General features: G+C 42.2%; 1 protein-coding gene across 1 annotated transcript; it reads right to left on the bottom strand.

The window, feature by feature from the left end:
* Window positions 1-5,800: 5,800 nt before the first annotated feature.
* Hao2 (hydroxyacid oxidase 2) lies at window positions 5,801-15,893 on the bottom strand. Its single transcript, XM_040751506.1, has 7 exons — window positions 15,762-15,893; window positions 14,637-14,788; window positions 13,427-13,710; window positions 11,784-11,993; window positions 8,239-8,397; window positions 7,851-7,920; window positions 5,801-6,542 (listed from the first exon to the last, which is right to left on the bottom strand). Exons 1-7 carry the CDS (start codon window positions 15,890-15,892, stop codon window positions 6,487-6,489), a joined length of 1,062 nt encoding a protein of 353 aa, XP_040607440.1. The 5' UTR covers window position 15,893; the 3' UTR covers window positions 5,801-6,486.
* Between the last annotated feature and the right edge of the window lie 4,817 nt (window positions 15,894-20,710).

Here is a 20,710-nt window from a genome sequence, read left to right as displayed (position 1 = left end):
CCCGCCAAAGTTGAGAAGCTTCTGCAAGGCAAAGGATACAGTCAACAAGACAAAAAGGCAGCCCACAGAATGGGAAAAGATATTCACTAATCCCACATCTGACAGAGGGCTGATCTCTGAAATCTATAAATAACTCTAGAAACAAGTCTCGAAAGCACCAAAGGATCCAATTAAAAAGTGGGCTACAGAACTAAATAGAGAATTCTCAATAGAAGAGACTAAAATGGCTGAGAGACACTTAAGAAGTGCTCAACATCCCTAGAAATCAGGGAAATGAAAATCAAAACAACTCTGAGATACCATCTTACTCCTGTCAGAATGGCTAAAATCAAAAACACCAATGACAATTTATGCTGGAGAGGATGTAGAGAAAGGGGAACACTCCTCCACTGCTGGTGTGAGTGCCAACTCGTACAGCCACTATGGAAATCAGTATGGGGATTCATCAGGAAAATGGGAATCAGTCTACCACATGACCCAGAAATTCCATTGTTAGGCATATATTCAAAAGATGCACATTCATAAAGGACATCTGTTCCACTGTTTATAGCAGCACTATTTGTAATAGCCAGAACCTGGAAGCAACCTAGATGTCCCTCAACTGAAGAGTGGATAGAGAAAATGTGGTACATTTACACAATGGAATACTATTCAGCAGAAAAAAAAACAATGGAATCCTGAAATTTGCAGGCAAATGGATGGCACTAGAAGAAACCATCCTGAGTGAGGTAACCCAGTCACAAAAGCACAAACATGGTATGTACTCACTCATATATGAATTTTAGACATGACTCATGGGAGTGCCTATCTACAATCCCACTGTCAGAGAGGCAGGGAAACAGGAAGGACCCTAAGAGAGATATACATGGTACCCCAGAGAAGGTGGAATGAGGCAAGATCTCCTGAACAAATTGGGAGTACAGGGGAGGGGAGGGGAAAGGGAACCAGGAAAAAGAGAGGGAGACAAGAGGAAGGGAGAGGAAGACATATGGGAACAGAAAGGTTGAGTTGTGGTAAGAATAGAGGAGAACAGGATGAGCGATACCATAATAGAGGGATCCATTCTAGGTTTGAGGAGAGATCTGTCACTAATGAGAACTCCAGAGATGTACAAGGATGACACCAATGACAAACTAAGCAGTAGTGGAGAGACTACTTTAAATGCCCCTCCCTAATAATGACTTTGATGATTATCTTGCATACTATCCTAGAACCTCCATCCAGTGACAGATGGAAGCAGAGGCAGACACCCACAGCTAAACACTGAACTGAACTCCTGGAACCCAGTGACAGAGAGGGAGGAGTGATGAGCAAAGGTGTCAGGACTAGACTGGTGAATCCCAGAGAAACAACTGACCTGAACAAGTGGGAGATTTTGGACCCCAGACTTATGGCTGAGAGGCCAGCATAGGAAACTGATCCAGACCCCCTGAATGTGGGTGTCAGTGAGGAGACTCAGGAAATCTATGGGGTGTTTGGGTAGTAGATCAATATTTATCCCTGGCACACAAATGGACTTTGGGGACCCATCCCTCAATGAGGAATGCTTTCTCAATTTGGACACTTGGGGGAGGGCCTGGGCCCCCCCTAGAACGAAATGACAGACTCTAGGGATCCCTCATGGAGGGCCTTACCCTCCCTGGGGAACGGAATGGGGATTGTGTGGAGGTCTGGGGGCCTGGGGGGATGGAGTGTGCATGGAGGGGAGGGAGAGAGAGAGCTGGGACTGACATGGGAAGTAAGCTTGTTTTTAATTTAATATACATCTAAAAAGTTTTTTTAAAAAGAGCCACAGCTAGTTTTTCAATTATTTAGAGTTGTAGTCATTAGGTGTTGGTGAAGATACAAGAAGACAAGTGTTATATTTGTGGAACTGCACAATGAAGCAAGTTTGTCTCTGACAAAATAATTTAAATATTCACCCAGTTGACCCAGTGAGGTCACTCAAAAAATGTAAGGAGTGGATTGTTAAGATCAAGTCAAGAGGGGCTGAAGAGGTAACTCTGTGTTTAGGAGCACTTATTGCTCTTGTAGAGGAGTTGTGTTTGGTTCCTAATACACACATGGTAGCTCACAACTGTCTGTAACTTCAGTTCTAGGGGTTTCCCACATTTTTTCTAGCATCTGGAGACAACACACATACATGTGATGCCCATTCATGCTTACAGTCACTCACACATACACATACATAAAATCAAATATTTTTAAAGAAGATCAAGAGTCAAATGACCCATCTTGCCCATAAGAATCTTGATATATTGCCATAGGCAGACCCAGACAGGGTCCCTCAACCCAGGGAGAATCAGGGATCCGGTACAGGGGGGCAAAGAGTCGGCGAGTGACAAGCAGACACTAACACAAGAGAGTGCTGAATCTGAGTGTAGTTTCTCAAAGCATGCATCAGACTTTTATAATCATTACTTGAGGAAGTAAGGAAGTTAATTTTGTGCATATGTCAAGGTACAGTGAAGTCAGCAAAATTGGCACATAAGGCACATCATGAGACTAGAAGTTCAAAATAGAAAACCAAACACATAAGAACTGGCAGTAGTCAGAAAGTGGTTACAACATGATAGCATCAGTTCTGAGTTCAACCTATTCTTAGAATTACTTCGCTTGTCTTATGGGCATATGCCCCAGCCATAGTTCCAATTCTTGGTCCAGTGTTGAACCCACCACTGGCCTGCCTTCTCTAATTTTCTGATTATATTATTTTGTTGTGCCTTGGATAATAGACACCAAGGGGGTCTCGCTCTTGCAAGCCTTTCCACTAAATTCAGGGTGTAGTACAGCACATGTTCTCCTCCTATTATCTTCTTCATCATAAATTCCAGTATAAGAAAGGGAAGCAGCTGTTGTCCTAAACATTTGGGAAGATTCCCTATTTACTGGAGGAGCCCCTGATTTTGTTAGTTCTGTTTCTGGCAAGGAAGTTGGAGCATCAGTGGTAGCCAGAGGAGAAACATCCAATTTTACTGGACCTTCAATCAGATTGGACCCTTGAGGCATACTTACTCCTACAAAAGAAATTAATGCCAAAAAAAGATAGGATACAGAAACATCCATCGGTCATTGCTAGAACAAATCTGGAACACATCCTTGATATGGGATGCCAGGGACCTCCAGGAGACCAGTTTCCATGAAACTTTTGCCTCAGGCCTCCCACCAAGTTTTTAGGCTTGTCATGCAGACACCACTGGAGTGGGTGGGCAACATATGAACCCTAATACATTTAGTATTTATTGTCATTTACTGTGCATCAAGTATGTTACCCATTTTGTGCCCTGTCAGCCTGGATTATACCCAGAACCTCAAGCCCAATGATCAAATGCTCTACCGCCGAGCTACATTCCTTCAGTGGGAATTAATATTTACATGGATTACTTTAAATAATAGTTTGAGTTTCAGAGCAAAATTGGGCAGGAAGTACAAGGTTCCCGAAGCTACACAGCCTGCAAATGCACAGCCTCCTTACACTGATATCCTACACTGAAGGATGTGTTTGTTACATCAGTGAACTCTGTCTCCATGGTTTTCCTCTTTTTACAATGTCTTACATTTAGATTTTTACAGTATGAAGCTTGTTATGACCAGCTTCTTTCACTTAGTGTCATACCTTTAAGCTTCTTCCAGTCTTTTCATGGTTTGATAGTTTTTTTCCTCCTAGGAACTGAAAAAAATATCTTTTTGTACCAGCATTTACCAATGAACTTACTAAAGATTATCATGGGAGTACCATGTTTGGGAAGTTTGGAATGGAGTTCCTGTAAAGACTCTCCTACAGTTGTTTTCTATGTATGTGGACATATATTTAAACATATTTGGGTAAACACCGTAGCTCACAGTTACCAGTTCATCCAGTAAAGATGCTTAGTTTTGTGACAAACTGTTTTACAAAGTGCCTATGATGTTTCATACACTCACCTGCAACATATATCCTTGCTAACATTTGGTGTTCGTGGTGGTTTGACTTGTCCATGTTCCAGTAGGTATGCAGTCATATTCTATTGTTGTTTTAATCTGTAGTTTCTTAATATGCATGGTGTTGAGCCTCTTTCTATGTGCCTATTTTCTCTTTTCATACTTCCATTTATATAAGGTCATACTGTAATACAGAATACTTTTAAATTTCAAAGCATCTCTTTCTGAGATTTTAATATGCATTTCCTTTGAAGTGACTGAAGCAAAGCCATCTTGTCCTGACTTCATTGTGCCTCTGCTAAGATACTTCTCAGCCCTCTACCCTTAACAGTCATGTTTACCTTGGCAACACATTTGAGTTTTCTATGACCACAACCATGGTCCAGATGTATGAATCAAAATAATTAATGTTTAAACTAATCAAAAATGTTTAAGTAGAACATAGTTTTCATGCCATGCCTGAAATAACTGTTATTTTGTGACTGAACAAACGTTGCAAGCTTACTCTGACCCTCATCTAATGCGTTTGCAATTGTGCTTCTTGCTTCTAAAGATGCTGTGCCTCTGAGCTTCAGTTCTAAGAGACTTTGAGCATAAACCTGCTCTTGGTCACTGGCCTGATACTCATAATTGGATTAGTCAGTGTAGTAGGCTGTCTCTTTCTCACATGGAATTATTAACAGCTGGATCAGTGCATCATCTTACACTCATGCTTCTGGACAATGGGGAGCACTCAGATGGCATGCTCTCTATGTAATCACCTTGGTTTCTTCCTTTAGAGTTTTCCGTCTATCTGTTGGACCCTAAATTGTTATTTTAAAACTAGGTTCCAGATAAGGCAGGGCTGTCACTCAAATGGATGGAATCATGGAGCACTTATAGTTTTAAACAAAATAATGCCACTGTCTGCTTGCCAAATTATTTCATACCCTGAACTTTTTTCCCCCTGAGACATGGTTTCTCTGTGTAGACCAGGCTGGCCTTGAACTTGCAGAGATCCATCTGCCTGCCTCTGCCTCCTGAGGACTGGGATTAAAGGTGTGCTCCACAGATTTGTTTGAAACAGACAAATCTCGAAACAAACAACAACTTAATCAAATCTCCAGGGCTAAGTTTGAGGTTGAAGAGATGATTTATGTTGTGCCTGTCTGAAGTTATTACAGTGAGAAAGGCTATCACCAAGAACGTTGGAGGAAATTTCACAGCATGTTCATCAATCAGCAGGGAAGCATGAACAAATTAAGTTATGAGGTGGCTAGAGGGTAAAGGTTGACTTGGCCTCCTGGCTTGCTCAGCAAGCTTTTTAAGTACAGCCCAGGTCTATCTGCCCAGATATTGTGCTGTGCACAGTCGGCCAGTCCCTCTATCAATTAGTAGCTAAGAAAACCCTTCAAAGACATAGCTACAGGCTTATCTGATTGAGGCAGTTCTTCAGTTGGGGTTCCCTTTACCTAGGGACACTAGGTCTATGTCGGGTTGACAGCTGAAGCTAACTAAGAGAATCACTGAGGCCAAGTAGTACTGAGGCATTTTGATTTTGTTTCTAATGTGATGAGAATGGTTGGATTAAAGTTATTGGTGTATAAATTGAGGGATCTAAAAGTGCATGGTGCCTGACACATAATTCTGTGATATAGAAACACCGAAAAAAGAGTGATCAAAGGAATATGGGGCTGCAGGAGATGTTAAAGAAGAGCAACATCTATCTAGATGTGATCACTTGCTCCAGGAAACGGGTGAGGTTTGTTTCTTATGTGTTTGCATGAGGCTGGGCTCTTGGAGACTTCTGAGTAGCAGAAATCTTCTCAGACTTTAACTCTATAAACTTTATTGAAAATCATACATTTATTTGACAAAACTAATGTTAACAGAATAAAGGTATCTTCTTTCTCACATGTTGGTGAAAGATTGGAATAGTTGATTTTAATTTTATAGAATCTTGAAAATGAGTGTCAGAATCTTCCTTTTGCTATTTCTTTGGAGGTCAGTTACTATCTAGGACAGACATTAGGCAATAGATCATAACATTTCTGTAATATCCTGTGTCAGAACCTTGAATAATTCAAACATTCATTTGATCTCTGCTGTTTTATGTTTCAGACTTTGACTGTATGGATTAATGTTTAAAAATTCCCACTATGCCTTGCAGGACAGAATGAGTAAAATGACATCAGGGTAATCCTGTCTCTTTTCTTTGTGAGCATATATTGTTATTTTAATTGCACACATGTATGGTATAGTATAGCATTTTGATACTGTATAGTGTATATAATAATCAGATGAGGGTAACTGGTGTGTCACATCAGACATAACTATTTCCTTTTGTGTTGGAACATGAATATTTGACATAGTCAATTAATTGTTGTCAACTATAGTTATCCAGTAGAATATTAGATGTTATTCCTTTATCCAAATGCACAATGGTGGTAGTTATCTTTTCTACACCCATCTCTAATTTTGAGGGTACAAGGTTCAAACTACTCGATAGGATGGGGGCTGCAAAGAACAGCACTACACACTACATTGAGGTCTTGTCTTCCCCTTGTAGGAGATCTCAGTATTTCTTTATAATCTGGAAAACTGAATCAGGTCAGGACTGATCTCAGCAATTGACCGGCAGCCTGAAAGAATGACACATAATTACAAGCTTGCTTTGAGGCAGGTGAGAGGGTTTAGTGGGGAGAGGTCACTGAATACAGATCTGATGATCTGGGTATGAGTCCCACAAAACAGCTGGAGAGAAGCAACTGTCAAAACTGTCCTTTTACCACCACACTTGCTCCTACATGTACCTCTCTCTCTCTCTCTCTCTCTCTCTCTCTCTCTCTCTCTCTCTCTCTCTCTCTCTCTCTCTCTCTCTCCCTCTCTCTCTCTCTTGCTTTCTCTCTCTCTGTATATCATATCTTTCTCTTGCTGTCTCTGTCTCTCCCCCCCCGTGGTGTGTGTGTGCGTGTGTGTGTGTGTGTGTGTGTGTGTTTCTCTCTCAATCACAGAGCTCACTTCTCTTATTTCGCTTACTCCATGATATGGGGTGGTGTAACAGGAGCAAGTCTTTAATCTTTGTGCTTACCTTGATAAAGTGTTGTTCATATTGAATGAGTATTATAATTCTGGTTGCAGTGGGAATCAATGATCTTATAGCTGCTCATAGTTTACACATAGCCACATCAAAATGTAAGAACACACACACACACACACACACACACACACACACACACACCTCTGTTTTAGCACCCAAAACCTAATAGCATGCATAACCGTCTTTGGCTTTTAGCTCAGTTCTGACAAGGTGGGTGTACTCAGGCAGTATGCCCTAGTCTGTGAGGAAGGATAGACTCAGGGATACTGTAGCAGATGGGGTGAGTACCCCACATATTAAGTACCTTCTAGGGAAGTTTCTGCCAAGAAAAGATGGATCATTACCAGAAAATCTTAATTAATGTGTGACAAAAAGACCAGAGCTGAGCTTCCACATGTCGATTGAACAAGAGCAAAGAAAGCATGGTGGCTTGGGGAGTTGCGAGAAAGGACAGTGAGAAATCCATGGTGATAAAAAGGCTGAAGGAATTTAGTAAGAGGATGCATGGTATTGAACTTGATGTAGCCACCTTCACTCACCCCCCTATGTATCACAAAAATGTACCCACTGAGAGATTCTTTTCCTAAAAGAAGGTAGGAGATGGTTGAATGTCACACCACGGTGAGAGCCTTAGGCAGCCACAGACTGAACTAATTTAGCATAGATAATGACCTTGAGAAAAGCACAGGGCTTCCACTATCAGAGAGCCCTCCCCAATCTCTTTGTGGAACATTTCTACCCTGTTCTGTCTTCAGGACAACTACTGAGCCGAGGTAGGGTCAACCAGAGTGAGGGTTTTCAGACCAGCCGCTCTGAATGGGGGACGAGGGGCAATGGGCAGAATACATACCTGAAAGGGCCATAGAAGTTTGGAACTCTCCTTTTAAAATACTTAAAACTTCCTTAACACCATCCTCACCCTGGAAAGTAGGAGGGGAGAGACACAGCCTTTGATAGAACACTCTGACACTTGTTGGGTGCAAACTGTGTGTACAGTCAGAACAGTTGCAGGGAGCATACAATCAACTAACCAGAATTATGTAGATACTAAAACAAAACAAAGGAGAAAAGGAAAGCATGCAGGGTGGTGAAGTCTGCAGAACACTGCAGAGGCCTGAAGGTGAGGTGACCTGAAACTATTTTTACAAGAACTTTAGGACACGTCTTCATTGGAAGTTGGATTATAGAAAACCATGTGGATGAATGCCGAGTTCAGAACCTCATGATAGCAATCCTACCTTGCAGGCAAGGCCCCAAAGGATTGGTCTTCCAAGGAAAATGCACTTAGCCCCAAGGGCCAGTGCCTTCAACACATCATTGCCAGTTCGAACCCCACCATCCATGTAAACTTCAACTTTCCCTTTGACAGCGGCCACCACTTCCATCAGAGCATCAATCTGAAAAAGAAATGCACACATGCATCCAGGCAATTCTCTTTTGTTTTGCATGGGGTCATGGGATGAGTGTCCTCTCACAGTAGAATAGGACCAGGAAATTACAGCAAAGGCTAGGCCTTTCACGACTTTCTCCAACTTGCAGTTGTGGGAACTCAGCATCCTCCTCACGAGACTGGAGACTCCTGGGGAGCAGATGAGACTCCCTCTCACTGTCCCTCCAGCTACTTTCCATGTTTCCTCCAGTCTAGCTTCTGACTCTTTGAAAATCCTCTCTGTGTTAGAAGGTATGCTTGGCTCCTGCTTACATATTCAGGGAGAAGGCATCCCATTCACAGTGTCCACTTTGGTACTATGGAACCTGTCGTAGTTAGAGATGTCCTCCACTGTTTGGGCACTAAGTCTTTTATTTTTTAGAAGAATAAATGTGACCAGTCATGCCTGAGTGTCTAAACATCAGCTTGTTTGGAAAACTGCAACATGTCTTAAGTCATCATGAATGGGCAACTCCTCCCTGAGGTCCTCATCTGAGATATGAGAATAAGAATCTAGCAGCAACATCATAAAAGATCAAGTTACTCCTTTGGAAGACAAAGGAAAACCAGAGTCACTTTGTCCTGGTTTCTCTGAGTTCCAGACATGGACGAGAAAGCCTTGATTCCTCTGGTCTTCCCCGCCCCCCTCCCCATCTGGCACCCACAGGTCCCTGGCTCCTCCATGTCTACAAGGAGGAGGAGAGCAGGCCCTACTGGGTTCTGGGATGAAGGTCCTTGAAGAGGCAGTTCTGAGCTTCCTTTGTTATTATCTGTGCTCCTCTGAAGAAAACTGAAAAGAGGCATTGAAATAGAGCCCCCAGATCCTGATACAACGGAAGGAACCCATCGGAAAACTGCCACACCCGAACAGAATGATAATAAAAAAACAGGGATGAAATAATGTTGTCCTTTGATGTATGTATGGAGGGAGCAGTGGATGCATTTTGGACTTATGTACTAACTGGAAAAAACTCATGTCCAGCTAGTATTTGGAATATTTTTATGATTCTGTGAAAAAGGAAATAAGCATATTTATAAAACTCCTTTAGTGATATTCAGCAGTGCATCTGATAATAATTTAGAAATAGAATGCAGAAGTCAATAGTGGTAGTGTCTATAAGCAGAGGCGAAGAGAATCAGGAGTTTAGTGTCAGTCTGGGCTACATAAGAGTCTCAGAAGAACCAAAAATTTGTCCTGGAGATGTTTCAGCAGGTGAAGGCATTTGCCATACCCACCCATACACACAGACACAGGCAAGTACACACACACACACACACACACACACACACACACACACACACAGAGAGAGAGGGGGGGGGCAAACATGCACACACACATAAAATAAATAAATGTAAACACTAAATTGGAAAACAAATGCATGAAATAATAAAAGTAGAAGTTGATTTCAGCCTAGGGTGCAGACTGGTTCATTTTCAATAGGTTGGAACAGGAAATTTCCTGAAGTTCTCTAAAAATGCTGTGCCTTGATCCCAAGAGGAAGCACAAAGACAGTTTTTTTTCTATAGAAATTCACAGGACTGGTTTCTTCATCCCCTTTAAGGATTGTCTTTTGCAGATGCAATTGAGAGAGGCCTTGTTCAAGCTCAGTGATGAGACAGAAGTGGAAAAAAGGTTAAAATCCAAAGCTATGTTCTGGTCCTCAACCTGGTTTCCTTGTTGACTCAACACTCTTGTTTGAGTCACTGCTTGGAGAGAGGAGTGTTATCTCAAGGCAATGTCTGCTGAGGTTTTGGTTTTGCTAGTTGTATCAAGTTTTTTTTTTGCTCATTGAAAGGAAATATATGAGAAGAAATGGAAAAAAGCAGATACCAAACCCATTATTAACACTGAAGCCTTCCTAACTCAGCCAGTGAGCCAGGTTTGTAAGCCAGATCCTGGCAGTGAGGGACCCTTTCCAGTCCCATGCTTTCTTGCTTTTCCTTGTCTTCTCCTGTCTTGAGAGGCACGACTGTACCTCTCCGGCCAGTTTTCACTGAGAGACACAGCAGAGTGAGACCTTTAGGCCTGTCACTTGACTGTTCTCACTAAAGGGCACCTGAGAGAGAAGGAGTAGCAGTACCTGAAGTCACTCAGCCCCACGAACCTCAGAACACAGTCAGGGCAGCTTCGGAATCTCTGCTGCTTGGCATCTATCTTTTGAAGAACTAATCAAGAACACACTTCAGATTTTAATTTTAAGGATGGTCACTGGTGCACTGCTTCAAATATCTTTTTAAAAGTAAGTTTTAGTGGCACATGCCTGTAATTCTCACAGTCAGGGAACAGAGGTGGAAAGACTTAGGAGCCAAAGTTAGTATGGGCTACATGGTATGATCTTGTCTAAAACAACAAGCAAGTCAAACAAAAAGAGACAAATTAGGGAAATACTGGAATTGATTCAGGTGTTCAACACTAAGGGGTTGATTATATAAGTGATACATCATTAATGAGAAGAGAGACTTATAAGTAAAAGTACATGCCTAATACATTTGGAAATTAATATTAAGCATATTAATATGTGTATATTTTTAAATCAAAATGTTTTATTGTATTAATAAGTACCAGAAATTAGCATCAATGGTAGTGATAAAATGAGGGGTGTTTTTAAATCATCTCCTTTTGCTCATGGATATTTTGCAAGAGACAATAAGAATGGAAGAGGAAAGAGCTTAATTTTTTTGTTAAAATGAGAATAGCCTTTGGGGAAAAGACAGCATAAATATATCTATGATGACAAATTAATAACCGATTTCCTTGTAAAGACTCTTTCCCTACTCCCCTTTTCTCCCTTTCTTTCTCTTTAGCACCATGCAGAATGGACACACATTTATGAGCTAGTGCAAGCTGTTATGGATTTTCATAAAGGGCTCAGCTGTGTACTGTGCACTGTGAGGGCTGCACTCACGTCCATGTTGAAAAGCACTTCTGCCTCCACGTGAGGTGCTGCTCCTTCCTGCATTGTTTCAGGTAGGAAATCTTGAGGTTTCCAAAGCTCCAAGAAGACACGCGCTTTAATCTGATCACTGCTGGCCCAAGACAGGGCCCTCAATGCCTTTTCAACCTCTCCCTCAGTCTACCTCACTGGGAACTTGTACACATCAGTTGATGTCTCTAAAGTCCAGAATCACTAACTGTAAAATTTTGCAGCAGTGTCACAAAGTTTAGATATGTTCCACAGTTTACAAAAATAGTCATGTGTACAGTAGGCTATTACTAGCAATTAACTATCCTTAAAAGCCATAGGCAATACCCGTGTTAAGGGAGAGGACAATGTGTACCACACTCAGTAGGGGGCTTTGGTATAGACACACATAGAGCACTCAGATGAACCCCTCTGTAGTCATCCTACTTACTGAAGCAGGAACCTCGTCAATCTGCCTCCCACCGTGGTTGGAAACAAAGATGCCTTGGACATGGTGTTTCACTGCTAACTCTGCATCCTCTTTTGTCAAAATCCCTTTAAGGATAATGGGCAATCGAGTTATACTCTGAAGCAAGGAGAGATCATTCCAGCAGAAAGATGCACTTGGCAAAGACATGGGGGAAAAATGTGTGGAATTTCTCTGTAGGGAATGAGAAAGTGGATGTTAGTCCCAAATGCTCACATCATTTGATTCACTCAAAAGATGAGACACACTTGAAGCTCCGTTACTTATAAGCTATGAACGCTGAGCAATGCTACCCAACACCAAGTCTAACTCCTTCCTCTCACAAAACTTGTATGAAGGATTTCTGCTTCAATGACTTGTTCATTGACCATCAATAAATGTCTTTGCTTGATAATTATGTCTAGGATTTGGAGACACAATGACAGATAAGACATATCTCTACTTTAAAAGGGTTCAGAGTTTAGTATGTGAGATGAATAAGAAAAATAGTTATGAGTCAGCTTAGCATTTTCCTTTATTTTCTTTTTCTTTCTCTTCCTTCCTTTTCCTCTTTTTTTTGGGGGGGGAGAGGGTTCAAGATAGGGTTTCTCTGTGTAATAGCTCTGGCTGTCCTGGAACTTACTTTGTAGACCAAGCTGGCCTCAAACTCAAAGATATCCACCTGCCTCTGCCTCCTGGGTGCTGGAATTAAAGGTCTGTGCCATCACTGCCCAGCCACTTTGACACATTATGATTGAGCTATGCATGGACTAATAAAACCAAAACACAAAGAACCTTAAAGTAGGCATTGCCCGTTATCCTTGCCTTGGCTTATAGTATGTAGCAGATTTCCTTACATTTTAATTTGTCTCTTGGTTCAAGGACAGTCAGAAGAATGATAGCTGCCCACAGACTGAAAAGGCCATTATCACTGTAGCCATGATTTTCACTCTTAAGGGCATGCCATCTTTTTCAATAGTTAGAATTTAATGAAAGAAGTGGCCATTGTAGTCCCTTAATGGAAAGGTTTCCAAAAGACTGCTGCAGTGCCCTGATGTGTCTGGAGGAGTTCTAAGATTACAAGGCAGCAGATTGGGGTCCCAGCTGGCTGGACCAGCTAGCTATACACCTGTGCCGTGAGTGTCCTCTTCCCAGAATAAGTTTGTCTATGTTCCATGAGAAACAACCACTTTCTGAATCCATCATGAAATTGAAACTATTAGATGAGTACTTTAGTTTACTCTCCAGTTCCTGTACAAGTCCTCTCTCAGGCTCCCCTGTCTCCTAACATCAGCACTGGTTGAGCATCTCTGATGATGGTCTAAGCAGCTTCAGAGATGGGAGCATTTGGTCTTAAGTTCTGCCTGGAAGCTTGGGCAGCTGAAACTGGGTCATCCACTTTAACTGCCACCTCTCTAATGGTGGCCACAACAAGGCAGGCAGGGGAAATGTTTGTGGAAAAGAAGGCATGAGGGAGGGAGGGAGAGAGGGGGAGAGAGAGAGGAAGGGCGAGATGGATGAGGGAAGGAAGGATGGATGGAAGGAGGAAGGAAGAGGGCAACAGTGGTCTCTATATATCCTAAACACTTCTAATAATTAATACTCTTTGAGTTTGATGTCTTTCTCACCGCTTCAGGTGACCGGAGGTCCTTCAGCATTATGTTTGCCTCTAAATTCAGTTGGTTTTTTATGTTCCGTCGCCTTTTGCCAATTACTGGTGCATCTACAGTGATCACCAAAGCTTTGAAACCCAGGCCTTCTACTCTCTGAATCAGCTGTTTGTTGAGCTCCCAGTCTGACTGTACATAGAGCTGGAACCATCGGAAACCTCTGGGGGCAGCAGCAACAATGTCCTCTAGGGTGCAGCTGGCATAAGTGCTGGTGATGTAGCAGATGTTGGCTTCTTGAGCAGCTGCAAAGCAGAGAGTGTGATCCAGTTTGGAAGGCAGAGCTGTTTGAGCCAGCCTCCCTGGCCCAGTTGCCCAGTGAGTGTAGAGAAAGCCGTGTCTATTCTATTTCCCCATAGGGCAGGATGAGAAAGTGTTTGGTTCAATGGAGAGGCTAGTGTTTGTGTTTTCTTCTGTGTAAGCTGCTCTGTAAGTCTTGTTTTTCATAATGAAGGTTTTCTACTGAATCCCCAGAACTGCTGTTGGTGTGATATACCCATTGGGATTTCTTGGTGGAGGGAAGGGGATGTAGAGACTGGAGATGTTGTTCCACTGCAAAGTCATGAACTTTGTTGTGGAACACGCACATATCTGAAAATGAGAAGACTGAGTCCCACTCCTCCTTTTCTACGTGGCTTTATTAATTCCTTCATCTGTCAAATGGAAAAGGTAGTAATGTATGTCATGGCTACTGAATTATCTTTTCTCCTTTCCTGTTTTCATCATGTCGGTGTGTCTCCCCAGTAGGTTAATCTCACTATGAAGCTGTATCAGTGGCCAGAAAATTTGGACTAATCAAAACTTAAGCCAATGCATGTATTTTTATAGTCTATATATGCAATGTTATACAAACAATGACTTAAACAATTCTTTTGATACTATTTTTTTTCAAGACAGGTTTTCTTTGTGTAGCTTTGGCTGTCCTGGAGCTCTGTATACCAAGTTGGACTTGAACTCACAGAGATCCTCCTGTCTCTGCCTCCCAAGTGCTGGGATTAAAGGCATGTGCCACCACTGTCCAGTTTTGCCACTGCTCTTAATTCCAACAAGACTGATGCCTCTAAGGCCGTTCTGTAAGAAGTCTTGATGCCCCCTGACACTTCTCTGGGTGGGGCCTCACTCTCACTTCTAGCCTTCTGTACAGGGAGCCTTCAAGTGGGATGATTCATACCTCTGGCTGTGCTCCTTTCTCCATCTGGCCAGGCAATAGAGTGAAAAGCAGTGGGTGAGATGCAGATAGGGGCCTCGATCTCCTGCCCTTGGATTATGGTCCTGGTGTCTATCTCTGACACATCTCTCAGGTATCGGGGGCGGAGGCGGATTCTGCGCTAGACAAGAAGGTGGATTATTCTCAAGTATGGTGATACTTTATGTCTGCAGCTGGGAGACTGATTCCCAGTGACGGTCTGAGCAGACTTAGACCTCTGAGCCCTTGGTGGGATAAGCAGTGTAGGCTCAGGAGGAGGCTAATCGCCAAGAAACCATTTTCTCACATTAACCCAGCAACTCCTGAGCTGTTGGTGAGCCAGAGCCCACTTTAGCCTCTGTCTTGCTGTTAGAGTCCTGCCTCTGTGGCTTGACTCTCAGGACTTAGATGCTTAATTTAGTCTTTATCAGCACAGGGAAAGAAAAGGAAGGAAGGTATTTTAGGTGTCCCCAGAAAGAATGACAAAGCAATTAAGAGTCCAAATCCTACAAAACAATCTTGTCATAGTCCACTCCCCTCCTGTCACCCCAGGAGACTAATTAATTGACAATGCTTTAGGGGGTAGGGCAATTCACAAATGACATCTAAAACACTATTTTATGACAAATAGAAACTTGGCTATCGCTCTTGTTGGTTGACATATGCTCCAACTCTTAATTTTCAAGTCCAATTCTTTCACAAAGCAACCTCCCATTATCCCTAAACACCCCTTGATCCCATTTTCTCCAGACTTGAGTCCTTTCCCCTCCTTCCCATTTTTCTCCTCCAAGACACAAGTTTTAGGAGCTCAGGAAACCAACGTGTAGGTTTATCTGCCAGGCACCCATGCTGGCCTTGTTCCAGCTTTACGTGTTACAAAGTTGCTGTTATGCAGAGAACTGGTAACTCACTTGCCCTCCATCTAAGACAGATTCTTTCTATAAAACTTCTGCCAGGCTCCCCATGCCTCATTCCCATAAAGCAACACAGAAGCCAGCCATTTTCCTGTGTATGCTGTGTTGGCTGAAGGCAGACACCAGAACTGTGGCCATCTCAGGGGTGCTCAAGCGGTGCACATTAGAGTAACAATAGAAAGGATAAACGGAAGACCTTTTAAATGCTGCAAGGTTGTCCTTGTACGTGATGCCCTCATCAGCTTCTCCTTCAATAAAGTCCCACGATGACTTAGATAGGTGTTCTTGTGCCTGTGCCTTAAAGTCTGCCAAAGACACCAAAGACATTTCTGGACCTTCAAAAGGAAACAATACCAGAGCAAACCCAGTGAGGATACTTTGTACATAAAAGAGAGGCTAAAGGGAGCCCAGAGTGTGATGCTATTTAGATGTAACATCTACATTTTGGTGTTCTTTAACTGAGTGTATTTACTGCTGACCCCCACACCAGAAGACCTCCATTCTCTCTTGGCCACTCCCAACATCTGATTATTTGGCCTTCTAAATATCTGCCATGGCTGTATCTAATGTTCTACATACCCTGTATTAGATCTAGTTGAGGCTCTACCTTATCTTAAGAGACTGCAACCTCCTCCAAATGTCTCTTGCCTCCTCATTTCCTTCCAGGTGGCTGGGATCTTCATGAAACAGAAGTTTCTTTGCACACCTGATGTCCTCATGTGCCCATACCACCCCACTTGCCCCTTTCCAGGGCCTGCCTCCTGACTGCCTTCTTAGTTTCATGTCTCGATGGCATTACTTTCACTTGGCTTTATATCACTGTGTGAAAAAAATCAGGTCTGAATGGATATCAGTGTCCAGAGAGTTTCCAGGAACCCCAGGATGTCTGAATTACCTAAGGGTGACAGCAATTTGTTTATTTTTTGATTGATCCTTGGTTGTGTGATTGGACATGTTGCCGAAATGTCACCACCTTCTACCTCTTTGCCAAGAACACTCCAAGTTTCCATTTATTGGCATCAATTACCTGAACCCTGCAAATGGTCCATGGTACTTCTGATGCAAACACATAGAAAGAGTGAAGAAGGCAGAGTTTAGGGATTACCAGTAACTCCTCCAATAGGAGCAAGGGCAGTAAGATCAATAGCTGCAAAGATGCTGTAGACACTGGGGTTGGTCACAGCATTCAGGGCTCTTACATGAAAAGATTCTGGAAGAAAAAATGGGAAATGCGATTTCTAAAGCTCTAGCCAAATGTGCTTCAGGAGACAACAGTGTAAAAATTACCCTGAGTCTAAAAGTACAAACCAAAGGACTTTTAGCTTATTGGCTGAGGGAAAGGTATACATCTCAGAAACTCTCTTCAATCAGGAATGGAATGGAAAAGGACCAAAACATCAAATGAAGATATGGGCTGCTGAATACCTTGGCTGGGGTAGAGTTGAGGCAGAACTGGCCTGAGGGTAAATGGAGCCAGGAAAAGTCTGAGAAAGTCCAACAGAGAAGTACCATAAGAACTAAACAGAAGTTCTGTTACAAAAACCAGGGTCCCTGGGATGTGGAAGCTTTCGATGGAGATTAGGAAGAGGCAATGGACGTCAACTATAGAGTTTGCATAGGTAACCTTGTCAGTGGATGGGCTGGAAGCTCCCAAGGTGCTGAGTTAATCTGACAAAATTCAGCAACCATATTTAATTCACCCCTGCCTACCTAACTCACCGATGCTTCAAAGCAACAGCAACAACAACAACAATAAAAACCAAAACAAAAAAACCCAAGCCAATGAATTACTTATTTAATATCTAGTTGTCTTGCAATTGCTTGTTCATAATTCTCTGTGCATAGAAAAGTTACTATAGCAGCCCTTAGAATGTTATTGCTCAGAACACCTGCTTTCAAGGTTAGAGCTTGGTTTATGGCTAGAAACTGGTATCAGCAGAGCCTGATAAAAGTGATTTAGTGTTTCTGAACTGTTATAAACAATGTGACCTCAGCTAAACATCTGCTTTCCTTCTAGGAGTCTAGGACTTTGTTGCAGACAGTAATCATATGACCACCCTGCAACATGAGCCTGTAGGCACAGTCTCTAACACGTCTCATCTTGGCATTAGAGGATTCAATGCATATCTTGAAAACTTATACTTGTTTTATTTTTTTTCAGACCCTTCCCTGTCCTAACTTTCCTTTGCATCTTTTCACTGAAATAACCTATAGCCTCAAATATGTTCAATTCTGTGAATTCTCCTAGTGAATCCACTGATCTATATACACACTGTGCCTCTTGGTTTTAGCATGGTACAGCACTGAATTACTTCAATTTAATATTCTTCTGTGTGCCATGTCTCTGATGGGGGGTAAAATCCCAGCATATTTCGATCATTGGCATCCTACACATTAAATGCAAGGGCAATGGTCTTGTGAACTCGTCTAGAACCTGCATAGAGCTGGAGTACAATCCAAGAGAAGCAGCTCAGAGTTACCTGTCCATAGTACTGGCATTATGGAATTTGAAGGCTGCTTGACAATAGTCTCAACATCCTTAAATGTAACCAAAGCAGTCTTGTTTTCACACACCCTTCTAATCTTCCTATCTACTAGTAGCTGTCAACATCTCTGTTGAGTAGACAGAGGCATGAAAGCTAATGGGATTTAATCACTTTCTTTTCAAGTCAGAGTGAACTAGGCTCAGACAAGGAAACTTGTGGATGATTAGACAATAAAGCCTCGAAGGCAATGACTTGGGAACTATAGCTCCTGTTAGCCCCCAAAGATAGATGCTCGCCTCAACTCAACAGTAAAGAGCAATGTTGTCATAGTAGTATTTTACAGGGCGTTCATTGGTGGCACATGTCTTTAATCCCAGCACTTGGGAGGCAGAAGCAGGTGAATCCCTGTGAGTTCGAGGCCAGCCTGGTCTAGAGTGAGTCCCAGGACAGTCTTCAAAGCAATACAAAGAAACCCTGTCTCAAAAAAACAAATATATATATATATGTATAAATTTTATATAAAATTTACATATGATGTATAAAGTGTATCTATAAATTTTGATCAGTACTTTAAATTACATTTGAGAAAATTTTGGAAGCTTAAAGATACAATTATCCATGTTTCTTTTTATGATGTATGTAAAGGTCAGTAGAGCACTGAGTTCATTATTCTTATTAAAAGAACAATGTAAGAGTTATGCTTGAAGGAGATTGATCATACTTTGTCATTCAGAGCTTTCCCAAAATCTGATAAAGAACTTAGTGCAATGTTTTTGGATACTGTAATTTGCTTCACATCAGAGTTGGAATGGGAAGCTGAAGGGGGGATTCTCTTTATCCAGCAATTGCTTGTGTGCCCATTTCCTCTACCTCATTCACAAGCTTCACGTCTGTTCTTTTCAACTTTGATTGTCCCTAGAAACAAGCTTGGCATAAGGAAAAGCCCTTTGCACACAGATCACATGTGAGATGTTGTTTCAGAAACTTTATCTCCTCGAGTTTCTTCAAACTCTTCTTTCAGGGTTGAAAATTGGAGGAACAATTTAGAAATGAGTGACCACATGAAAATCCAAGAGCAAGGGCATTCAGTGTATCTGCTGCTTGGTCTGATGTTCAAACCCTGATCTCTGACTCAAGATGTAAACTTGAGCTGACTCTCTTGTTGGGGAAGGCCTTGTTTTGTTCAGGGTGCTGATCAGAGCAGAGTCAATTATCCTAGACAACTCATTGTTTTCCTTTGAAGACTTTATAGGCTGCATGTTGCTATTACCTGAGAACCTCTTGAGTATTGGATTCTGTATTTGGTTGGAAGACTCTGGAGTCTTCTGTAAGCAACAAGGCGAGAATCATGGGGTACTGGGAAACAGGGTGGGGTGGGGGAAGCAGTTTGTCTCACTAAAGGCTTCTTCGGTAATTCAGGATGTGTCCTTGGCTGAGCTCTTGGAATTTAGACCAAGATTCAGAATGTCAAAGATAAGATCAAGGCCACAGCTTGGGAGATGATAGGGTCCAAGGTTAGCTAAAGTTGTCTAAAACTGTTCCAACCTCAAGGATAGATGTTGCAAAGGGCAGGATAATCTTCAAAGCTTTTAGCCACAGCAGTTGTCTTTGTAAAAAGCAGCAATAAATCCATGGCTGAGTTATCTATGGAGAGTAGAAGAGAATGGGGCTCTGTATGCTTTTAGAGTAAGAGGCTTAGGACTGAGGGCTTGGTCCCTTAGGCAAACAGTGGGGATCACAAGATCACAAGGGAAAACAGCCCTGGAACTAGGTAGAGGGGGCCCCAGGACAACCATAGGAAGTAACTAACCTGAGAAGAATTGGATTAGTAACAGAGTAGTAAAAGGAAAAGAGTGTTCCAGCACACCGGTATTTTGTGAAACACATTGTTACATTTGTTTGAATGGGAGGGAACGGGAGACAACTTTTTAGTCAGAGGCTGCAAGAATTCATCAGCAGTTACAGATAGCCTAGAAGCAATTCTGGTCAAATCTCTGGGCCATCATGTTAAAGGCACAGGACCCTTTCAGGCCATGATGATCATTCATTTATTTTACAAGAGAGTAATCTCTCCCTTTTGCCCCAATGACCCTCAGCTGCTTGTATTCTACTCTGTAATGTCACTCCTTTCTTGTCCTGTGAGCATGCACTGTCATGGGGAGTGTGCTGTTTCAGTGTTTCTCAACTCTCTCTGCACTGGTGCAAGGCACTGATTCATGCTTGTGGACTGCTAGGGGCTCGCATATCACAGTTCTGGTACTCGCTCATGCCAGAGCCCTTGAACGCACTCTCAGAAGCATCTTAGCACTCCTTACTTACCTTTTTGCTAAATTCTCCTTCCCTTTGTGGGAAGATTGCTGTTCTCCATAGTCAACATTCATGAGAAATAACAGAAATTATGTATAAAATAATTTTTTATAGTTTTTCATGTTGAATAACGACTACCAATACAACAACATTGCTTTGTAGCCTTTTGTACTGTGACTTGCCAATTTTCAGAAACTTTGCTAATCAAGTGGGAGCTTTCTGTCACTTAGAATCCAGCCACTACTTTAATACCATTTTGTCTATGGGAAAAATAGGTTCTGAGCTCCCAAGTAGCTTGGGAGTAACCCTCAAGTAGAGTGTTGATGGGAGCTAGTATTTCATTCACAGTTTA

The sequence above is a fragment of the Mesocricetus auratus genome, unplaced genomic scaffold, assembly GCF_017639785.1.
Source record: "Mesocricetus auratus isolate SY011 unplaced genomic scaffold, BCM_Maur_2.0 Super-Scaffold_100009, whole genome shotgun sequence".
NCBI classification, from domain to species: domain Eukaryota; kingdom Metazoa; phylum Chordata; class Mammalia; order Rodentia; family Cricetidae; genus Mesocricetus; species Mesocricetus auratus.
Note: the sequence above shows the minus strand (reverse complement) of the source record. Positions and strands in the feature narration are given on the sequence as shown.

Coding starts and splice junctions, on each gene's coding strand:
- Hao2 (XM_040751506.1), bottom strand. CDS start 15,892: ATGTCTTTGGTGTCTTTGGCAGACTTTAAGGCACAGGCACAAGAACAC. Junction 8,398..11,783: donor TTGACGAGGTTCCTGCTTCA/GTAAGTAGGATG, acceptor TTTCTTTTTCAG/ATTGATGCTCTGATGGAAGT. Junction 7,921..8,238: donor TTTGGGGCCTTGCCTGCAAG/GTAGGATTGCTA, acceptor CCTACTTTCCAG/GGTGAGGATGGTGTTAAGGA.